The 23016-nt window shown below is 40.4% G+C and overlaps 1 protein-coding gene across 4 annotated transcripts in view; it reads right to left on the minus strand.

Annotated features, from left to right (window-relative positions):
- The window catches only part of NR6A1 (nuclear receptor subfamily 6 group A member 1), a gene marked incomplete at its 3' end in the record, with an annotated part of 172622 nt that overhangs the window by 131328 nt on the left and 18278 nt on the right, over positions 1-23016 (minus strand). For all 4 annotated transcript variants that reach the window (XM_081103288.1, XM_081103286.1, XM_081103287.1 and 1 more), the window contains exon 2: positions 1882-1923. In XM_081103288.1, coding sequence (XP_080959414.1) covers positions 1882-1923 — 42 coding nt within the window. The remainder of the gene's footprint in view (positions 1-1881; positions 1924-23016) is intronic.

The following is a 23016-nucleotide window of genomic DNA, read 5'->3' on the forward strand; positions in this document are numbered from 1 at the left end:
CCTGTGGACTGGGGGGGTCCCCAGGTTTGATTCCGGTCAAGGGCATGTACCTTGGTTGCGGGCACATCCCCAGTGGAAGGTGTGCAGGAGGCAGCTGATCGATGTTTCTCTCTCATGTTTCTCTCTCATCGATGTTTCTAATTCTCTATCCCTCTCCCTTCCTCTCTGTAAAAAATCAATAAAATATATTTTTTTAAAAAAAAGAAAGAAAGAAGCATAACTCAAGAATTTACCTTTCCTCCTCCCAAATGAAGGCTATTCATAAGAGGACAAAGAGAAATTAGCACGTTCACTGATAGTACTGGAAATTCAGTTGGCAGAGCAGGGTAAACTAAGCCTATACTATGTACAAAACTGATTCCGAACTTTCCAGCTTCTAGAAAACCAAATCCATTTCCAACGTGTTTGATAAGCTTTGTGGAATTTATTTTGTCTTGCAATTATAAGTATTAGTTAAACAAACATAAATGTTTATACTATTAAGGTGTGTGTGTGTGTGGGGGGGGGGGGGGGGGCGTTGTATGTGAGAAGGTCCACAACGTCAGAGAAATGACATTAGTTAGCCAGGATGGTGAGAAGGCAAACTTCACCACTTACCCCAACAGCAGATTGGTGACAAATAGCCAGCCCCATGACCCTAAAATGTAACAGAACTAGAAAAATAATTCCAGATCATCTCATGGATTCTCAATCTAAATTATCATCAGATTTTTGGCATTATAGCAAAATAAGGTCTATATACACTGGATATTCCCACATCCTATTTCTAATAGTTATAACAATATCCAAGAATGATGAATGCCACATTTTAAAAAATATATATTTTGATTAATTTCAGAGAGGAAGGGAGAGGAAGAGAGAGATGGAAAATCAATGATGAGAGAGAACCATTGATCACCTGCCTCCTGCATACCCCACACTGGGGATCGAGCCCACAACCCAGGAATGTGCTCTGACCGGAAATTGAACCGTAACCTCCTAGTTCGTAGGTTGATGCTCAACCAACTGAGCCATGCTGGCTGGGCAAATGCCACATTTTGTGAGCACTGGAAACACAAGTGATTATCTATGATCGAGATTTACATAGTCCTGCTCTGGCCAGTGTGGCTCAATTGGCTGAGTATCATCCCATGCACCCAGAGGTTGCTGGTTCAATTCCTGGTCAAGGGCATATGCCCAAGTTTTGGGCTGGATCCCTGGTAGGGAGCATGTAAGAGGCAGTCAATCAATGTTGTGTTCTCACATCCATGTTTCTCTCTCTCCCCCTCTCCCTTCCTCTTTCTAAAAGTCAATAAACTACTTAAAAGAAGAAGAAGGAAAAAAAGACTTACATAGTCCTGAAAAGCATCATTTAATTAGACCTTGAAATAATTACTCTCATATCATCCCTTTAAGAATGCAGATGACGGCCCTTCAGAAATTAAACTCTGGTATAAAAGTTACCAATTTTAAATATCTAAACCAAACATAATCCTTCTCTGAAAGAAATTATGTCAAAACTAGTCAATACTTTAGAAAAGTGGTTGAAGGCATATGGTTGTATGTGTACATAAATGAAAGTACAATATTTGTTGTTACTGGTTTCGTAGGAAGATGGATGGACAGGGAAAGTAGATTAGAATTAAATAGAAATTTTAAGCAAACCAATGTTCTATGAATGGGCTCAATCCTGGCCACTGAATACTATCAGGAAAAGAAAAAGAAAGCATAACTAGAAAAGATACAATGCCCTCCCCATAATTATAAATTAAAGTGAAAATAAAATCTGAGTCAATAAAGGACTATCCATGACCTTTATTGACTCAGATTTTATTATACATTTTAAAGTACACATACACATCCTTTTTTAGTCACAAACACTGGGGAACATTCAGAACTTACTAGTGCCTGGGTCGAGCTCTGCCAAGTCATCCTGACAAAAACCTAAAGAGAAAACAATAGGAAAAAAAGATTGTGATTTGTGAATTACTCCAATGTGACACCAAATATAAAAATGCAAATATCATGTAGTATTTTTTAAAATCCAGACTCAAGTCAAATTTGAATTTAAATCTTAGTTCTGTAACTTTAGCTAATATATATATTGCTCTCTGAACTTCCATTTCATTACCTTTATATAAAAAAATGGAGAGAAACTAAGATGGTGGCATAGATAAACACCAGGAAATAGTCGCCTCCCACAGCAATTGAAAATTATCCCAAAGGACGGAGCAAACATCGTCCAGAACAACAGGAAGGCTGGCTGAGTGTAATTTCTACAACTAGAAGACAAGAAAAGCACGCTGAGAGCCAGAGGAGCTGCGGAGGCTGAGTGCAGAGGTACAGCGGCGGCTCGCGCGCGCGGAAAGGGGGTGGCACCTGAGGACGCGGCTGTCTTTTTGAATCACAAGCTCCCGACTGCTCTGATCTCCGGTTCTGGGAAGTCTCTGGGGACCCAGGACACATACGGGGAGAGGCTGCTCTCTCAGGCGGCAGCGGGCGAACTTGAGGGTGGATTTCCCTCAGAGGTGCTTGCAGCCATTACCGGGACACTGAGACGCGCGACTCCGGGCGCGGAGAATCAGCCATTGCTTCTTTCTCCGGCCTTTTGACTCCCTGAGACCCCGCCCCACCCAGGCTGCGGCAGAGGCTTTTGCATGTGAATGCCCCGGCCCTTTGCAACCTGATAATTACCTAACTGCAGCCGGGCCAGCCAGACCCGGAACTTCCAAGTGAAGGCCCAAGGCCCTGCAGCGGCTTGCATTGCTTCACAGCTGAGCCTCTTCGTGGTGGCTCCGGCTGTGAGGCCTCAGGCAGGGGCTGAATTAGCACCTCCTTAGATCCAGGAGCCACTGTACCCAGTGGTCAGAGGGGGACCATTCTCCCACTTCAGACACAGCTGCTTCCCACAGCCAATTGGCCTGGAGGTCAATTCCTCCCAGTGATCCTACAACAACCAAGGCACCAAGAGTGCACCAAGAGTGTCCACCCCAGGTAACTGGGGAGGCTGAGCCACTGGGCCCCACAGGACACCTGGCGTGCAGGGACACTCTATCAACACAGGGAAGCAGCCAAAATGTGGAGACAGAGAAACAGGTCACAATTGTCAGAAACGGAGGAGGACAAACGACTGGATATAGAGTTCAAGGCCATGTTTATAAGGTTTTTCAAGAATTTTATGGAAACCGCCGATAAATTTAATGAATCCCTCAAGGAGTATAGTGAGACCATGGAGGACATGAAAAAGGACCAACTAGAAATTAAGCATACACTGACTGAAATAAAGAATATTTTACAGAGACCCAACAGCAGACAAGAGGATCCCAAGAATCAAGTCAAAGATTTGAAATACAAAGAAACAAAAAATACCCAACCGAAAAAGAAAAAAGAAAAGAGATTCAAAAAATATGAAGATAGTGTAAGGAACCTCTGGGACAACTTCAAGCGTACCAACATCAGAATTATAGGGGTACCAGAAGGAGAGAGAGGGCAAGATATTGAAAACCTTTTTGAAGAAATAATGACAGAAAACTTCCCCCACCTGGTGAAAGAAATGGACCTACAAGTCCAAGAAGCGCAGAGAACCCCAAACAAAAGGAATCCAAAGAGGACCACACCAAGACACATCATAATTAAAATGCCAAGAGCAAAAGATAAGGAGAGAATCTTAAAAGCAGCAAGAGAAAGACAGTCAGTTACCTACAAGGGAGTACCCATCCGACTGTCAGCTGATTTCTCAACAGAAACCATGCAGGCCAGAAGAGAGTGGCAAGAAATATTCAAAGTGATGAATACCAAGAACCTACAACCAAGATTACTTTATCCAGCAAAGTTATCATTCAGAATTGAAGGTCAGATAAAGAGCTTCACGGATAAGGAAAAGCTAAAGGAGTTCATCACCACCAAACCAGCATTATATGAAATGCTGAAAGGTATTCTTTAAGAAGAGGAAGAAGAAAAAGGAACTCTTACCATTTGCCACAGCATCGATGGAACTGGAGAGCGGATAAATACCACAAGATCTCACTTATTTGTGGAATATAATGAACAACATAAACTGATGAACAAGGACTGATCCAGAGACGGAGAGGCTTTGATTGGACTGTCGGGCCTTGGAGGGAAGGTAGGGGAGGGTGGGGGCAAGGGGGAAGGATCAACCAAAGGACTTATATGCAAGCATATAGGCCTAACCAATGGACACGGACAACGGGGGGGTGAGGGGATGGGCGGGGGGGGGGGGGGTAGAGGGTACACATATGTAATATCTTAATCAATTAAAAAAAAAAATGGATAGTAACAGCACTTACCAGAATGAGGATTAAGTGAAATCTATATCCTATCTAATAACAGAAAAACATGGTAATTAACTGTAATTTCGCTACCTTCCCCATTGGCTAATCAGCAAGATATGCAAATTAACTGCCAACCAAGATGTCGGCCAACAGCCAGGCAGCTGAAGCGAACATGAGGCTTGCTTGCTCCAGTGACGGAGGAAGTCAAGGTTCCCCTCCTGCCGCAGCCCAGCTCTGAGCTCCAGATGTAACAATGTTGCAATTATAGAAGCTAAACAAACCCAGAAACCTGCTTTCCCCAGCCAGCAGGCTCAGAGCTTAGAGCGCCAGTGATGGCAACAGAGTTTCAATTATAGAAGCTAAACAAACCCAGATACCTGCTTTCAGCCAGCCACAGCCTCAGAGCTGGAGCCAGCTCTCGGCTCCAGTGACAGCTATAGAAGGTAAATAAATCCCAGAAAGAAAAAAAAAAGAGGCTGGGAGCTTCAGTCGCCCGCCAGCCTGAAAACGGCGCTCAGCCCCTCACCCAGACTGGCCAGGCACCCCAGTGAGGACCCCCACCCTGAAGTGGGTGTGACCAACTGCAAACAGCCATCAGCCTGTCATCCAGGCTGGCCAGGCACCCAAGCGGTACCCCTACCCTGATCTGGATCACCCTTCAGGGCAAACCAGCCAGCTCCCACCCATGCACCAGGCCTCTATCCTATATAGTAAAAGGGTAATATGCAAACTGACCCTAACAGCAGAAAGACTGGGAATGAATGGTCACTATAACACACACTGACCACCAGGGGGCAGACGCTCAATGCAGGAGCTGCCCTCTGGTGGTCAGTGTGCTCTCACAGCGGGGAGCTCTGCTCAGCCACAAGCCAGGCTGATGGCTGCCAGTACAGTGGTGGTAGTGGGAGCCTCTCCTGCCTCCTCAGCAGCGCTAAGGATGTCCGACTGCAGATTAGGTCTGCTCCCCACTGGCAAGTGGGCATCCCCCGAGGGCTGCCGGGCTGCCAGAGGGATGTCTGACTGCCAGCTTAGGCCCAATCCCCCGGGGAGCAGGCCTAAGCCAGCAAGTGATCACCCCCGAGGGGTCCCAGACTGCGAGAAGGCACAGGCCGGGCTGAGGGACCCCTCCTACCCCCGAGTGCACAAATTTTTGTGCACCAGGCCTCTAGTATATATATATATATAAAAGCCCAGCGACTGGAAAGGCAGAATGACCAGAACGACCAACCAGTACTGCAACAGCCAGCCAGTCTGATCTGGGCCCCGATCAGACCTCCCCCAGCACCAATCCAGCCCCCAATCAGCCCCCAACACCCCGATTGGGGGCAGGGCTAGTCGGCCAACCACCCGCAGCCCCTAACCCCCGCCGGCCTGGCCTGATGGGGCCCCATCCATGCACAAATTCGTGCACCAGGCCTCTAGTACTGATATAAAGTGCTTCATTAGCACAGTCCTTGGCACACAGTAGGAACTCAATAAACAGCACAAATAATTATGAGTAAGAACGTAAGTTGGAATAAAAATTCATGGGAAAATTACAATTCATTTAATATCTGTCATGTTCTACTTAGCATTATCAATTATTATCCAAAAGAAAGCAAAATATACAAAATATGAACTTACAACAGATATCAAACAGAATAATTTTACTTAAAATGTTTACAAATGCTTAAGAATTTTACTCATACACATAAATGGAAGCAGTTTTTTATTATTAAGTGTGGTATTCAGGTTAGAAGAAGTACCTCTCAAAGCAGATTTCAAGCCCAAAAGGCCTGAGCTACATCTGTCTGATTGGTGTGTAACTATCACACTGAAAAGAAAAATCAAGCACAGTGAATGGCAAACACATAGTAAGTGTTCTATATATAGTTGTTAAAATTCTTTTTTTAGTCAATTCTCCTATATTGACTGCCTACTTTCTCCAGTTTGCTTTCTAATCATCATCAGTTCACATATTTCTTAGAAAAGCCTTTTTTCTTTTGTCTCCCTTAGCCTTGTCTCAAAAAGTCAAAACCCCATTACAATTTTCTATAATACTCTGTGTACTCGTTAACAAGGAATTAATTGCTTGTTCAATGTCTGACTGGCTCCACTATTAGAATGTTCCACAGGAGAAGGGAGCTGGCATGTCTTGTTGACAGCTATATCTTCATTACCTCTCACAAGTCTAGCACAAAGTAGCTGTTCAATAAACATCAACTGTAGCATCTCAATGGTAAATTCAAAAATTATGGAGCAAAACTAAGACTAGAGGAATATGAGAGCATTTTCTTTCTTTTTTTTTTTTTATGAGAGCATTTTCTATCATCACAGCTGGGCAACCAGAAGCTAGTCCAGCAAATGGGAGTCAAGTTAAGAAGAGGGATTCAACTAGCAGGTAAAGTATTTAAACATCACAACTTTGAAAGTCCTTTGCAATCCTGAACATTTTGAGCACACCATTTACCAAACACGCTATATCCCTTCCTGCCTTCCTGTGCTTCTTCCTCCTCCTCCACTTGGTGAACTATTCATCCTTCAAGACCCAGCTCAAAGACCACCACTGTGAAAGATAGAAAAAAGGAGAGGTCCCTCCTATATTCATCAAAAGATAAAGGAACAAATTAATATCTGCCTCTTCTACTAGAAAATGAGCTCTTCAAGGGTAGGGACCATGCCATATCCACCTGCGAAGCTTCTTCTATGCCTAGAACAGTTGCTAATACATTATGGAAGATGCTCAAATGCAGACGAACTAAATAGAAAACACAAGCCTGCCTCTAGATGAGTCTGGGGAAGACAGTCACAGAATCAGAAAGTCTAGCCCTAAAAGTGTGTGGAAGCTATAAATGAGAAAATCTGATCTGAAACACCAGAGTTTAGAAGCTGCTAAAAGTGACTGAGATGATGAAAAGTCTCACCTCAGAGCAACTTTAAAGCCTTTCTACATAAAGACACTGGGAATCAAGAAAGCTGTGGAGAGATGCCAAGTAATGAGGAAATAACTCATCATTCCACATAGATTCAATATTAAACATCCTGCCAGAAGTAAAACTGAGAATAAACACTGATTTAATATAAACTGACTCAAAAATAGGACAAAAGGACTAGAAGGCAGAGTAGTATAATGATAAAATTAGACCTCTCCTAATTCTAGTCCAAATCATTTTTAGCTTAGTTATTTGACTTCAAGCAAGTCATGCCCTATTCTGGACCTCAGATTCTGGACATTAAATGAAAGGACTCTACTAGAGTATCAAGGAAGAACAAAGCCCAGTGCATTTTTTAAAATATTTTTTTTATTTATTTCAGAGATGAAGGGAGAGGGAGAGATAGAAACATCAATGATAAGAGAGAATCATTGATCGATTGCCTCCTGCATGCCCCCCCACTGGGGATGGAGCCCACAACCTGGGCATGTTGCCCGACCAGGAATCGAACTGTGACCTCCTGGTTCACAGTTCGACGACGCCCCACCACTGAGGCACACCAGCTGGGCCCAATGCATTTTTTTGAAAACAAACAACATTCTGAACTCAGAGTAACTAGATAAAATACAAAGAGAGGGTGACTAAAAAAAAAGAAAATCCTAAAAATAGTGAAACTGGCTGGCCATCTATTGCTTTTATCTGCCTAGCAACCATGCCCCCCTTCTTCTGTTAATGGCATCCTGATTTTTCTTTGGAGACTTATCCCTTTAACACTTTCAGTCCATATGACCCAAGAAGGATGGATCCTAACCTTAATAAATAGGGATTAACAACAGCATCTACCTTACAGGTCTGTCAAATGAGATAGTGAATGTAAAGGCTTTGCACAGTATTTGACAAAGTCAGAGCTCAACATATGTGAGCTATTACTAACTAATCCCTAGGGATAATCCAATCCAGTGCTGTGTCTGTGGTAGCAAAGAGCATATTATAGGAAGGTCTATTCATGATGTCACCTTCAAAGACCTGGGATGAAACATCACTAATGTCACTTTAGTATATACTATAATTTTATTTATTTACCTGAGAGTGTGTATCAGTGAGAGTGTGTGTATGTGTGTGTCAGAGAGAGAGAGAGAGAGAGAGAGAGAGAGAGACTTTAATTTGTTCTTCCACTAATTTATGCATTCGTTGGTTGCTTCTTTTATGTGCCCTGACAAGGGATGGAACCTGCAACCTGGGCATATCGGGATGACACTCTAACCAGCTGTACTACCCAGTCAAGACCATGCTGTGATTCTTGAATCCTTTTTATATGTTGAGACTGTAAATTACTTGATGCCATGATCCCAGGTGTATGCTACCTCCTGAGGAAAGGAGGACTCTTTATATTTGCCTTAAAACAAATTCCTTTCACAGTCACAAAGAGCACTGATTATGGAATTCAGTAAGTATGTCTAAAATCCGCCCACCAGCCCTGAGACCACTGGCTAATAATGTTGTCTCTGGTTTTACAGATCACCATTAGAGCATGAGGCCTGAGAAGATATGGAGAACAATGCTAATCCCACCTCCTGATGATAAAGTCCATGGAATGGCTAGATCTGGTGACCATCCTCAGGATCTCACCCAGATTCTCAGGAAACAGATCTAGCTAGCAAAATGATTCCTAACTAGAAGAATGCAAATCACTGCTAGAAGTAACCCCAATGTGTGTTCAATTCAATTCAACACAAAGGCTATCAGAGTTGTTCAGTAAAAAGCAGACTCCTAAGCCACATAAATACACAAATATACTCACAAAACCATCTGCCTTACAGATTACAACACATTAAACAGATTAGGAAATATTCTGAAAAATCCAGGGTCTTGGCTGGTGACTTAAATTACTTTAAAATGGGCCGAAACCGGTTTGGCTCAGTGGATAGAGCGTCGGCTTGTGGACTGAAAGGTCCCAGGTTCGATTCCGGTCAAGGGCATGTACCTGGGTTGCGGGCACATCCCCAGTGGGAGATGTGCAGGAGGCAGCTGATCGATGTTTCTCTCTCATCGATGTTTCTAACTCTCTATCTCTCTCCCTTCCTCTCTGTGAAAAATCAATAAAATATATTTAAAAAAAAATGGGATAAAAAAGAAACAGATGTATCAACAAGTCAGCATGCTCATAAGTCATCTAAAATCTAGTGCAAAGTTTATATTCACTTACCACATTTTAACTTAGAAGACAGATGCCTGGTGAAAAGGACATTGGTCTGAGTTAGAGTTGGATTCAAATCCCAGATTTTCCACTATCTTTGTTTAATTAACTACTTTATGCCTAGTTCCTGAAATGGGGCAAAAATAACCATCTTGTTCAATATGCATTTGGAGACTATACAAAAATCATCTACTTTGTGGAAAGTGATCGATAAGTCTAGGAAATTTCTTTAAATCAAAGAAAGATCCAGTTGACAAGCTTTTCTCCAATAGGCATTTGGCAAAAAGAAAAAAATATTGCCGAGACCGGTTTGGCTCAGTGGATAGAGCGTCGGCCTGTGGACTGAGAGGTCCCGGGTTCGATTCCTGTCAAGGGCATGTACTTGGGTTGCGTGCACATCCCCAGTGGGAGATGTGCAGGAGGCAGCTGATCGATGTTTCTCTCTCATCGATGTTTCTGGCTCTCTGTCTCTCTCCCTTCTTCTCTGTGAAAAATCAATAAAATGTATTTAAAAAAAAAAATTAAAAACATTTCCTCTAAAAAAAAAAAAAGAAAAAAGAAAAATATCAGCGACTCCTCAATCTGTGAATACAGTGACAGGTTAAAAAGTTACTTATCTTTTTCTTTATTTACTATTTTGACTATAAAAGTATGTATTTACACAAAATAATTTTAAAATTTGAGTACCCTTTTTTTTTTTATAAATGTGAACAAATTTTATGGGTAATGCCAGTAAACAAATTCAAGCCTGAAACACTAGCTAATTGTAATCTACAATGTGTCTTTTACAAAAATAGTTAAATGTTATTCTAGGAATGTTTTAAATTAATTTGACAGTAGGAAGGTAGCATGGTTTAATAAAGACCTGGATCCTGGTCAGGGATCCACAACCACTCAGTCTATTTTGAAGCCTTAGCAGCCCACAGGCAAAATTAAGGTGAGGCCCTTAAAAGGTAAAATTCTACAACTGTAATAAAAAATCATATCTTTCCACCAAACAGAAATTATACACACAAATATCCTTCATGATCTGCCACTCCAACTTTATCTCTTGCTTCTCATCCTACCCCACCCTACAGTGTAGTAGTATACTCCATCCATACCGAACAATAGGCATATGTTGTTTTATTGCACTTTGCTTTATTGAGCTTCAGAAAGGTTGCCTTTTTTAGAAATTGAAGGCAAGACCCCACACACAGACCAGCAAAAAGATTATGACTCGTTTTATTGGGATGCTCGCTTTATTGTGGTGCTCTGGAACCAAACCAGCAATATTTCCGAGGTATGCCCGTACAATTAGCTCTCTGAATTCAACATCTTCTTTAGCCTCCATTCATTTGCACATACTATTTTTTCCACCTGAGCCAACTCTCATTCACCATTCTGATGTCAGGACTCAGGTCAAGTTTCTAACCCTTCCCCCTCTCTCCCCACACACAATCAAGTCCAAGTTAGGCACTACAGATACAATAACTGAAGCTACTGGATTTTCAGGAACTTTTGAAAAAGAAGAGAGAAAAAAAACTGGTTTTAAAATCCAAGAAAAGTAAAACAGACCTGCAAATTTGAAATTAAAATGTCTTACTAGTAATTAGATATGAGGTATATTATTTCACCCAGTCAACTATAATTCAAGTTTTATATACTGTAATTTTAAATGTGAGATATAAAATGAAGCAGAGGTTCCAGAACGAAGTCAAGGTTCTAAAAGGATTTTGAAACTGCTCTGGTTAATTAGGCATCCCTACACTATGCTCCCACAGTTCCCTGTGCTTCCCATAACACTGATCATGATCAGGGCCACTGATTGTGAATTCAGATTCTAGAGGGAGTTGTTTTCCATAATCCCCAACAAAAAGCTAAAAATCTTTACCCAGGATCTGTACTGATATACAACAGTCAGTCACTGGTCCTTTCCGGACCAGCCAGCTCTGGTCATTTGTATCAGTTTCCCATTTGCTTTGTCTCCCCTAACTATGATAGGTCCCCAATGAAATGCTGTGTCCTTCTTTCAGGCAGATCTGGTCTCAGCCTTATCTATAGCCACAGTCCCAGGGCTGAAACATGTCCCAGGATCCCAGGAAAAATTGCTCAGTAAATGTTGAGAAATTACTTCTTTCTCCAGAAAGCAATAGTACTACACCACTATGAATTTCTTGCAAAAGTATCAGTTCTAAGAGAAAATAACAGTTCACTATTCTCTGCCTTTAAAGTCTAGAAAGAGTGATATCCAATAGAAATTCCTACAGTGGAAATGTTCTTTGTCCAATATGGTAGGCCTCTGGCCACATGTGGGTACTGAGCACTTGGAATGTGCATACTGTGTCTGAGGAACTGAATTCTGTAAAAAGTATTTTTACTGATTTTTGGTGAGAGAGGAAGGGAGAGGGAGAGAGATAGAAACATCGATATGAGAGCAAAACAATCAGCTGCCTCCTGCACGCCCCCTATGGGGGAGATCAAGCCCAAAACCCGGGCAAGAATCCAATCTGTGACTTTTCAGTACACAAAACAATGCACAACCAACTGAGCCACACTAGCCAGGGTGAGTCGCTGAATTTTTAACTTTACTTAATTTTAATTAATTAAGGTAGCCACATAAGGCCAGGGGCTATTACAAAGGACAAGGTAAAACTAGAAAGAAGTCTTCCATTCTGCTAAATTTGTTATGTCACCTTTTGGACTCTGGTGCAACTTTAAAGAAAATGAACTATGGAAATGCATATGCTAATGTTACTTATTATCCAATTTATAAGTGTATCAGTTGTTATCAGAAAAATATTTCCATCAGTTTTCAAATACAATCACTTATTCCTTCAAATGTTAGGTACCTGCCCACACTGTAGCAGGCCCTGGGCATGGAAGATACAAGACTGACCCTACTATCAGAGAATGAACAGACAAAAATTAACTATAAGTACAATATGAATATATTTAATGCCACTGAACTGTACACTTAAAATGATTAAAAAGGTAAAATTTATATTACATATATTATTAAAATTAAAACAGATGTAAGCCAAATAAAGTAAAGATAGTGAAATAAATAATAACCTTTTTAAAAAATTAACTGTAGAGAGTGAATGATGGACAGATAGAGACAGATGGACAAGATGCAACTGGAATGCAATGCAGAGTAGTAAGAGCATAAATTTTGATATGAGAATAGGTTTGAGTCCTGACACCATCTCTTACTACATGTGTGTTAGCTTAGAAAGTGTCTTCACCTCTCTGAGCCAATTTCCTCATCTGTAGATTGTTGTGAGGATTCAGTGAGATGATACAGTTAGGTCAGTATATCGCTATCAGTGAGCGAGCAGAAGCAGCAACCATGGGGTCAGGGGCATATGGAAGGAATAAGCATTCACCAGACAAATAGGCCTATTTGAGAAAGCCACATGTAAAAGGCATAAACAGAGAGAGGAAACATAATGTCACCTGGCAATTTGATTTGACAGGAACCCTAGCTAGCACCATATCATAAAGGGTTTTTAACTGCCATTCAGGGGAGATTAGGGCTTTTTTCTATAGGCAACAGTCACTGAGGAAAGAAAATAAATGTATACACCTAGGAAGTTTGTCAATACCAGTCCAACTCTGACTACTTCAATATAGAGGCTCCAAATTTCAACCAGTAAACTAAAAGCACAGGGAACTAAAAAAGAGAGACAAAAAAGAGCTTTGTGGGGGTAGCCAACATACATATGACAAACCATCCACAGCTCCTTAAATTCTAGGAACTCTTCCCATTTTCAAGGCCCTCCTCCAACTCCATCTTCCAGGCTCCTTTTGGTACAATGAATTGCTTGGATAGAGGCTTGAGAAGGAATGGGGGAGAGGGGGTTGTTTTTGTTGTGGGTTTTGTTCCTTTATTTTTGTTTTTTTGAGTAACAAACATTAACTAGCCCAGCCGTGGGCAAACTACGGCCCCACAGGCCAGATCCGGCCTGTTTGAAATGAATAAAACTAAAAAAAAAAAAAAAAAGACTATACCCTTTTATGTAATGATGTTTACTTTGAATTTATATTAGTTCACACAAACACTCCATCCATGCTTTTGTTCCGGCCCTCCGGTCCAGTTTAAGAACCCATTGTGGCCCTCGAGTCAAAAAGTTTGCCCACCCCTGAACTAGCCAGACCACGGTCTGCCTTACAGCCAGGTTTACAGCCTTCAAGTTGTCCTAGACCCAACCAGACACAGAAATACTTTTTCTTCCATTGGCTGAGCATTAAATTCACATCTGCCTCTTTCCTTTCTTTCCAGTGAATGGGGTGCCACATGGGCCATTAGCTTTTTCTTCTCACAGGCAACATGACAAACCATATCTCAGGAATAACAGAAAATGCTTTTCAATGCAGGAAGATAGAATCACAAGTCCATACAGCAAAAGCTGGCTGGCAGAGCTTCAAGTCATATTTCCCTTTCCCCATCTACAAATGTTAAGGTCACATTTTTTTTTTAAGGTCACATTTTTAAAAGTGCAACCAAAACAATGCCCTTTTCCTAATGTTATTTTCTTGACATAAAATTTTAGGGGCAAATAAAAGGAGTGAAGGGGGGGAAGGCAAGGATTCTCAATTATATAACCTACTGTGCCATATATTTGCTCAGCTTAAATGCCACTTACAAGAAGTGTCTACATTTCTATGGAAACATTAATAACTTCCATCTCATCAACCTACATCACCTTTCATACAGTTTTTCAGGCTTCAGCCTTGAAACCAGACTGAAGGCAGAAAAGCCAATCCAAGATTATAATATATTTCAATTTTAAGACATTTTTAAAAAACAAAAACAGTACATAGCTTCAAGGCTGTGACTACAGAATCAGAAGGTGGAAACTGTTTAGGAAGGAGTTAGGTTTGATGAGTCAGGTCATTAGTGTTTCTATGGAAATAGAGTAGAGGCATTTCTCAGAAAACTGCATGTACTGATGCCTCTGACACTTTTCATTTACAATTTCTGGTTCTCTGGAGTAACAAAAGGGGTTGTTCATAATTCTTCATTCAGCCTGGAGGTTAAAGAAATTTCAAAATGCACACATACAAGAAAATGTATAAAATAATCTATCAGCTGCCATTTATAAAATCCTTACTATATGCCAGGCATTGGTTTGACATTTTACATAAATCTTACTGAAAGTAGCTACCATTACATATGGTATTGTATTCTATTACACAGAAAAAAACATAAAACTCAAAACAAGGTAACTCCTATTTAGAGCAGTTTGGCTAATGAAGTCCCACCTTTGCACAACACATGCTTTGCAACAGCCAGATAGATGAGAATCTGAAGGTAACCCTGACACTCTCCCAACAATAGGGCCTCAGAGTCTACAAATACCACATCTTAGATGAGTCCATTTACAAACGTCCTCCTGTTAGCTCATCTTCAATACGTTAGCATGACATGCAGAAGTAAACAAATTCAATATTTGAAAAGCTACTTTTTGCAATCTTTATTTCCCTGACATCTCCTGAAACTTGAAAAGAGTAATATGTAAAATCCTATTTCCAAATTTTAACTCATTATACAGAGATAAAAATGTCTATGACAACTTTGATGTTAAAGCAATTTTCTAATATTGAGACATCAATTAATTAATATACTAGGGTGGCAAGTCGCCGAACATAGCTTTGCTCTACTACAGTCAAACCTCCATTTCTGCAAGTGCAAATACTATGCCATTTCATACAAGAAAGTTGAACAGCCACAGATTTTGGTATCCAAAGGGGATCCTGGAACTAATCCCCCATGGATATTAAGGGACCACTATACTAATAAGCCATTTGTGTAATACTCTATATGAGCTACTGTGCTCCATTTCCTCTTCAGTAAAAGGAGAAAGTCTGGACAATTTTCTTAGAATTCTTTTCAGCTGGAAAGTCTATGAGTTTATCAAAAGTTGACAATTGTGTGTCCTAGAGGTACAAATCATAATATTAGTACTTAAGGAACTCTTAAGATTCTTAGATTTTTTTTAACTAGAAGAAACCTTTTAGAGCACCCCTAATCTCTTTCCATTCCACCCTAACACTCATTTTACAGAAGGGAAAAATTGTGTAAAGGGAGCATCTGCAGCATCTTTCTGTGCCTTAAATACTAATCATGGTCCTAAAGGCTTTGGCATTTTCCTAATCCAAAAATGGGAATAACAAATCGTACATACACATCACAGGACTGTTGAGACGATTAAATGAAATTTTAAAAATTTAAAGCACTCAAGAGAGTACCTGGCACACAGTAAATGTTCACTAAGGGTTAGCCATTATTATCATAGTTGGTGATGTCATTCTGATCTTCACCCTCCAAACCACAAGTATAAGTTTACTTAGGAAACAGAATTCTTGATTAAAAAATGTAGACCACTTTGTAGCCGCTCTAGAGAAGCTATTCCACTCTGCATAAGCACAGGGAATAGGACCTTTTATTAAGTCATCACTCAGTGCTATTAATCAGAGTTGGCTTCTTGATGAAGCTACAGCATTCATGTGAAAATTGACCTCTGGGTCAACTATTCATATCTCAGATCACTGGACCAATAAAATAAATGATCAGGGCATGTTTAATAGCTACAGATACTAGTTTACCCTGCCCCACTAAAACTTATAATCTATTTGTATAATACATGCTTCCTTAGAGTTTTTAATACCTGTTATAAATTCTATCAGAGTAAAGTTCTTCTTAAGATTAACATGAGCACAAAGATAATAATAGAGTAGCATTCTTACTTCCCTACATCTCACAATTAAGTGAAATACGGAGAGTTATCAGTCTTCCAAAGTAAGAAACCATTATTTGGCATACAGCTATTCTGATCTGACTTTACCAATTCTGTCTGAATATGCCTCACATTCCTAAATAAGTCAAAGAGACCGTAATTTTCAGAAGCAAATATTAGCTGACAATGTTAAATGAGAAGAGCACACCTGTAAGGTAAACAAGGCTGATTAAATACAAGTTGACCTGGAAATTGGTTACTTACAGTCCCTGCCATATTATGCTTTTCATGTTTTTAGTTAAAGTTATTCACTTTTAATTTTGTTACAAATAGTATTTAAGTAGCCTAATAGTATTTTGCTTTACTTCCTAAAAGACACTAAATATTAAAATTTCTTCCCATTCCACAAAAAAGAATCAGCTTCTGTGTCACATGCCCAGAGCCAACACTGCCCCCTGATTGGTAAGATTCTGTCCTAAACCCCACAACATTGTCTCCAACAGCACAAACTGGCTTTTGGGTTTTGTTCTTTCCCTTAGGAACACACAAAGTATCTTTTTTAATTTTTTGTTTTGTTTTTTGTGCATGTGTGGTTTTTTTCTTTCAGAGAGGAAGGGAGAGGGAGAGAGAGAGAGAAACATCAATGAGAGAGTATAACTGATCGGCTGCCTCCTGCATGCCCCAAACTGGCATCAAGCCCGCAGCCCAGATATGTGCCCTGACCAGGAATCAAACCATGACCTCCTGGTTCATAGGTCAAGGCTCAACCACTAGGCCACGCCGGATGGGCCATAAAGTATCTTTTTTTAAAAATATCATGACCAGTTAAGAAAAAAAAAAATGTTACAAGCAATTTTCAAAAAGCATACCTGTCCCCATGCCTAAAAATGGAGATGATGTTATTCTGAAGTTTGGTTTTAATTTTTGCATCTGCCATTAAAGCAATGTCTTCTAAATGCTACACTCTGAAGTACAAATGAACTTAGGATCCTCCTCTACCAGAAGCTCATGCTGAGATTCCAAGAGTGTGAGCCCTAGAATCCAGAGAAACCTGGATTTGAATCCCATCTCTCCCATTTACTGAGCCAAATCACTCAGTTCTCTCATCTGCAATATGACAGTAATAATGTTCCTGCTGCATACAACAGCACACAGTCAGTACACAATAAATTTCACTTTAAGAAAAAGAAAAGGCAAATCCTTAATTACAAAATTTTCAGAGGAAGACAATGGTCACAAACCAAGTATTAGCCTAATTTTGCAATACAAACAGTTGCTAAATCACAATTCCAGCTAAGAAATCAGTCTGAAACAAAAACTTTTCTTCTTAACAGGAAGAACACAAAAGAATGCTCTAAGCAAGAAAGAAATTGAGTTTTTGTTTGTGATTTAAAATTTAAGTAGTAAAAGTCTAGGTAATATGAATTGGTAATAAAATTTCAAACTCCGGGTTTGAAGTCTCTTACTTCAAACCAAGGCATGTTGATAGAGCTTACCTTTGGCTAAGCTCTGGGTTGAAACCTGAGTTCAAAGTGTCATAAAGCAGTGAATTATATATTTTGGTTTTTGCCAAGTCTTAAGAAAAATTTTATTAAAATATCAATTAATCCATTGGCATGTCACACACCACACCAGTCTGGCCCCTTGGTATTAGAAACTGATCAGGAACAAATTTCATGACATGATTTATCAGGAATCTACAGTAAGCTCAGTTGGTTAGAGGTTCGTCCCCATATGCCAAGGTTTCAGGTTCGATCTCCAGTCAGGGAACATACAAGAATCAACCAATGAGTGCATAAACAAGTGGTACAACCAATCAATGTTTCTCCTTTCTCCCTTCCTCTCTTTCTACATCAATACATTAAAAAAAGAAAAAGAATCCACAGTAACTATTCAAAGATATACCTAGTATACAAGTACAATAATCAATTCACAAAGAAAACCCTGAATAAGAACTCATTCATCTTTACATCAGCATATTATCATAACTGATTTCTAAGAAAATTCCTCATAATTTCTTTCCAAGTGCAAAATGTTTCTACGGAGAATTGTATAGATGCCATTTAAAATAATTCAGAATGGAATCTTTTTCTTGTGTAATAACTAGTAGAACAAACCTATTAAACAACAGAATTTCTCTGTATTTTTAAGAAACAACCAACACAATACAAAATTAAATAAGAAAAATGACAGTTGAAAATGTTTTTTCTTATTCAGAAAGTTTTAAAGATTAAAAATCAAATTAAAATGTAAATAATCACCCTAGCTGGTTTGGCTCAGTGGATAGAGTGTTGGCCTGTGGACTGAAGGGTCCCATGTTTGATTCTGGCCAAGGGCACATGCCTGGGCTGCTGGCTGGATCCCCAGTAGGGGACAGGCTGGAGGCAGCCAATGAATGATTCTCACCACCGATGTTTCTCTCTCTCTCCCTCTCCCTTCCTCTCTCAAATCAATAAAGAAATGTATTTTTTTAACGTAAATAATCTTTTTAAATAATAGGATTTTAAAAATTCAAACTATAATTCTAGACTGCTATTATCTCCATTGGAACATAATACAAAATAAATGTTAATTAAATGTATAACTATTATAAACTAGAGGCCCAATGCACGGATTCGTGCACATTGAAAGGAAATTAGAAGAAATATTATAATATCACTATTCGCCCTTTCTCTATAATAGAAGTGCCAACCAAATTTACGATCGACAATGACAGATCGAAACACACACGTGATTAGCTCCAGCGAGAGCTTGATATGCATTGCACATGCACGAGTCAACTTAGCCTTTTATCCTTCCTATTTAATAAAGAGGAAATAAGCAAATTCACTGTCACTCTGCCACAAAGATGGCAGCGCCCACAGCGGAGGCGGGGGTTTCCGTAACACAAGATGGCTGCACCCACAGTGGAGGCCGAGTTCCCATAATGAGCAGGGACCTGAGGCTGCGCCCCCCACATGGGGCTGGATAGGGGACCTCAGGCCCTCTACCCAGCGGGGCTTGACAGGGGACCTGAGGCTGTGCCCCCACCACAGGCCGGGTTGGCGAACCTCAGGCCGTGCCCCCCACCCTGGCGCCAGGCCAGGGGACCTGAGGCTGCACCCCCCCCACCCAGTGGGGCTTGACAAGGGTGGGACCGGCTAGGTCTGGGTCTCACGTGATTTTGAGGCACACGTGGGTGGGAGGGGATTTGACTCTGGATTCTGTGGTATGTCCCAGTCTCTGACAGGAGGAAGATTTTCATATACATTTTATTAATTTTCTTTCATCTCTGACACTTCTATTATAGAGAAAGGGCAAATAACAATATTAAAATATTTCCTCTAATCCCCTTTTAATGTGCACAAATTTCATGCACCTGGCCACTAATATATATAGAATAAACTTGCTTAATTAGACCTGCTTCCTGATGTAGTTCAACTTTTTCCAGCCCAGTGAAGCACCCCAACTTCTCTTTCAGGTAATTGTCAGCCACACAGCAGTAAATATCAACACAAAGAATATTATTATTGTAGATCATGCAGGGAGAACAAAGGGTAAAATATTTAACTACAGCGGTGTTTGACTATATTCTGCTCAGTGAGAAAACCTAGTCATTTTCAAGGTCCACCATTTCTTTCTTCTTTTCAGTCGGGTCAAGTTTCTAAACCTTCTAAATCTCTGTTTTCAGCTAATGGAAAGAAAATAGGATTCCACTGAGTCTCCTATCTACCTACTCTAGGACTTCTGTGAGGATCAAATGAGATGAGGCACAGGAAAATGTTTCACAGACATTTGCTTAAAGTGTAAAATATTTTCACCTGGTTGTAAAGCAAGTTGTGTTCCTGGTCTGAAGAAACTCCAAGGAGGCTAATCCCTAGGGAGAGGAAGGTGGGCGTTGCTACGTGATGTCATTACCTGGCGCCCACAGCGACCATTTCAGGGCTGGGCTGGGCTGTGGGCCACAATTTACGCCATGAGGTCTCAGCAGCGCTGGCTGCAATTTGGTGGGCTGTTGCTCCAGGGTGGTGGCGGGGCCTGTGTCCCACTTGGGGGAAGCTAGGTGTTGCTTTATTGGCACCAGGTCCATGGTGTTGTTTCTTTGTAAATGGCCAGTGTGTGTCAAAACAGCTCCTGTGTTGAGTGTCTGCACCCTGGTGGTCAGTGCACGTCATAGCAACTGGTCAGACAGAGGAACACTTAGCATATTAGCCTTTTATACATACAGATGTAAATTACAAAATTACAAAAGACAATAAAATCAAAGGAATTGCCTTTTATTGCACTAGAGATAACGTGTTTCAAAAACTGCTGGCAATACCCTTTTTCAAACTTGCTTTTCCAACATTAATTAGAAATCAAAGAAAGGTTTATAATGTCTTTAAAGGTATTTCAATAAATACTTTATATAGGCAAACAAATACCTACAAAATTATTTTATGTTTTATACCCAATTTCTGGAATTCAAGAACTGTCTCCTTTTCTATACCACCTTGAGGTCAGTTGAATTCTTCTAGAGCAGTGGTTCTCAACCTTCCTAATGTCGCGACCCTTTAATACAGTTCCTCATGTTGTGGTGACCCCCAACCATAAAATTATTTTCATTGCTACTTCATATCTGTAATTTTGCTACTGTTATGAATCGTAATGTAAATATCTGATATGCAGGATGTATTTTCATTGTTACAAACTGAACATAATTAAAGCATAGTGACTAATCACAAAAACAATATGTAATTAATTATATATGTGTTTTCCAATGGTCTTAGGCGACCCCTGTGAAAGGGCCGTAACGACCCACAGGTTGGCTACCCACAGGTTGAGAACCGCTGTTCTAGAGGATGGGGGAGAAAAGAGGAAAGGGGGGGAGAGAGGGAGGAAAAGGAATGATAAAAAGGAGGAATAGAGAAGAAAAAGGGAGGAAGAGAAGGGGAGCCTTGACAGTATGGTCTGTGCAACTAGTGATTCAACTTCAAACAAATTTCCTCCCCTTAGTTTACTCATGTGGAAAATGAGCACACCATTACCTCTGTCAGTGTTTCCTAAAGCAAGACCATGAGAAGATTTTAAGTAGTACACAGAGAAAAGCATTTTCAAACATTCCAAAGTCATTACCTTTTCAGTTCTCTTATAATCCTTCTAATTACATCAGAAGAAAAATCTCAGTTTGGTGCTAGTTTGCCCATTACCTCTCTAATATTGTTAATCACCCTTCCTAAAAAACGCCTGATCAGAGAGACACCGTAGCTAGAATTTAACACAATATTATTTTTTGAAATTTACTTTTACTGTTGTCTTCTATTTACAGCAAATACTTTTTCATTTAGTATAATCACAAAATTTCCTTTTAAAATAAATTTTGGGTTGCCAAGTATTAACTATTCAATATTTAAAATATTAAATGGCCGAAACCGGTTTGGCTCAGTGGATAGAGCGTCGGCCTGCGGACTGAAAGGTCCCAGGTTCGATTCCGGTCAAGGGCATGTACCTGGGTTGCGGGCATATCTCCAGTAGGAGATGTGCAGGAGGCAGCTGATCGATGTTTCTCTCTCATCGATGTTTCTAACTCTCTATCTCTCTCCCTTCCTCTCTGTAAAAAATCAATAAAATATATTTTAAAAAAAATATTAAATGAACAATATACTAGGAAATGACAAAAAATCATGATGGTGATAAGGAAAGACTAAGGTCTGAAAAACACTGGTTTGGCCCTGGCCAGTGTGGTTCAGTTGGTTGAGCATTGTCCCGTGCACCAAAAGATCCCCGGTCTGATTCCAGGTCAGGGCACATACCCAGGTTTTGGATTCAATTCCTGGTCCGGTAGGGGTGAGCCTGGGAGGCAGCAGATCAATGTTTCTCTTTCACATCAATGTTTCTTTCACATACTCTCTCTCTCCCTCTCCCTCCCCCTTCCTCTTTCTCTAAAAATCAATAAAACATTTAAAAAATTAAAAAGAAAAACACTCGTTTGGTGGAATAGTGGTAAGTTATTTTCAATTCTAAGCCACAGTTAACTCATCTGTAATATGGGAATATCACCACATAGCAAAGAAAAGTTGTGGAAACGATTACATTAGTTTAGTACAGTGCCTGGCACACAATGAGCACTCAACAACCTTTTGCTCACTTCCCTTTTTAAGGATATAACTAGAAAGCTCTTTTAGAGACCTCCAAAGAGGTAGGAGTGGAGAAGCCAGGCTTCCTGTGTATTAGAGACAGGAACATTTGTTCTGGTTGTGATACTTCCCACCAAGAATCTCTAGGGACCTGGCCTTGCTTTTTACCCTGATAAAGCTACAGTTTACTTCTCTTGAGGCTCATAATTCTAGTTACAAGTAACTGGGAATAAAGTGCTTCAGAAAAGTGGAACGTATCTCAAAGCACTAAGAAGTCAGACCCCAAAGCAGGGGTCCTCAAACTTTTTAAACAGGGGGCCAGTTCACTGTCCCTCAGACCGTTGGAGGGCCGGACTATAGTTTAAAAATAAAAACTATGAACAAATTCCTAACCACACTGCACATATCTTATTTTGAAGTAAAAAAACAAAACGGGAACAAATACAATATTTGTATTTGCATGTGGCCCACGGGCCGTAGTTTGAGGACCCCTGCCCCAAAGGGTAACAGAAAGGCAGGGCCATTTTATAACAGATGTCCAAGCTAAAAGAAGGTATTCCATTTGGGCAAATTTGACAATGGGAGGGAAGTCACCAGGTGGCCCATAAACCATCCTTGATCACTTCATCATCTGCTATTGTCCAACTAGAGCCCACAGGTGAGAAAACCCTGGCGGGGGATGGGGGTGGAAGTTCTCAAGTTCCCTGAGGAGTGCGTACTTAGAAAAAAGGAACTTTAGTAAATCCAAACACTGTGTAGTAATAGGCACTTTATTTTACATAGATTGCCTAATTTCTCCCAACATAACTGTGAGGCAGT

Source organism: Myotis nattereri (genome assembly GCF_964212035.1).
Source record: "Myotis nattereri genome assembly, chromosome: 12".
In the NCBI taxonomy this organism is placed as follows: Eukaryota; Metazoa; Chordata; class Mammalia; order Chiroptera; family Vespertilionidae; genus Myotis; species Myotis nattereri.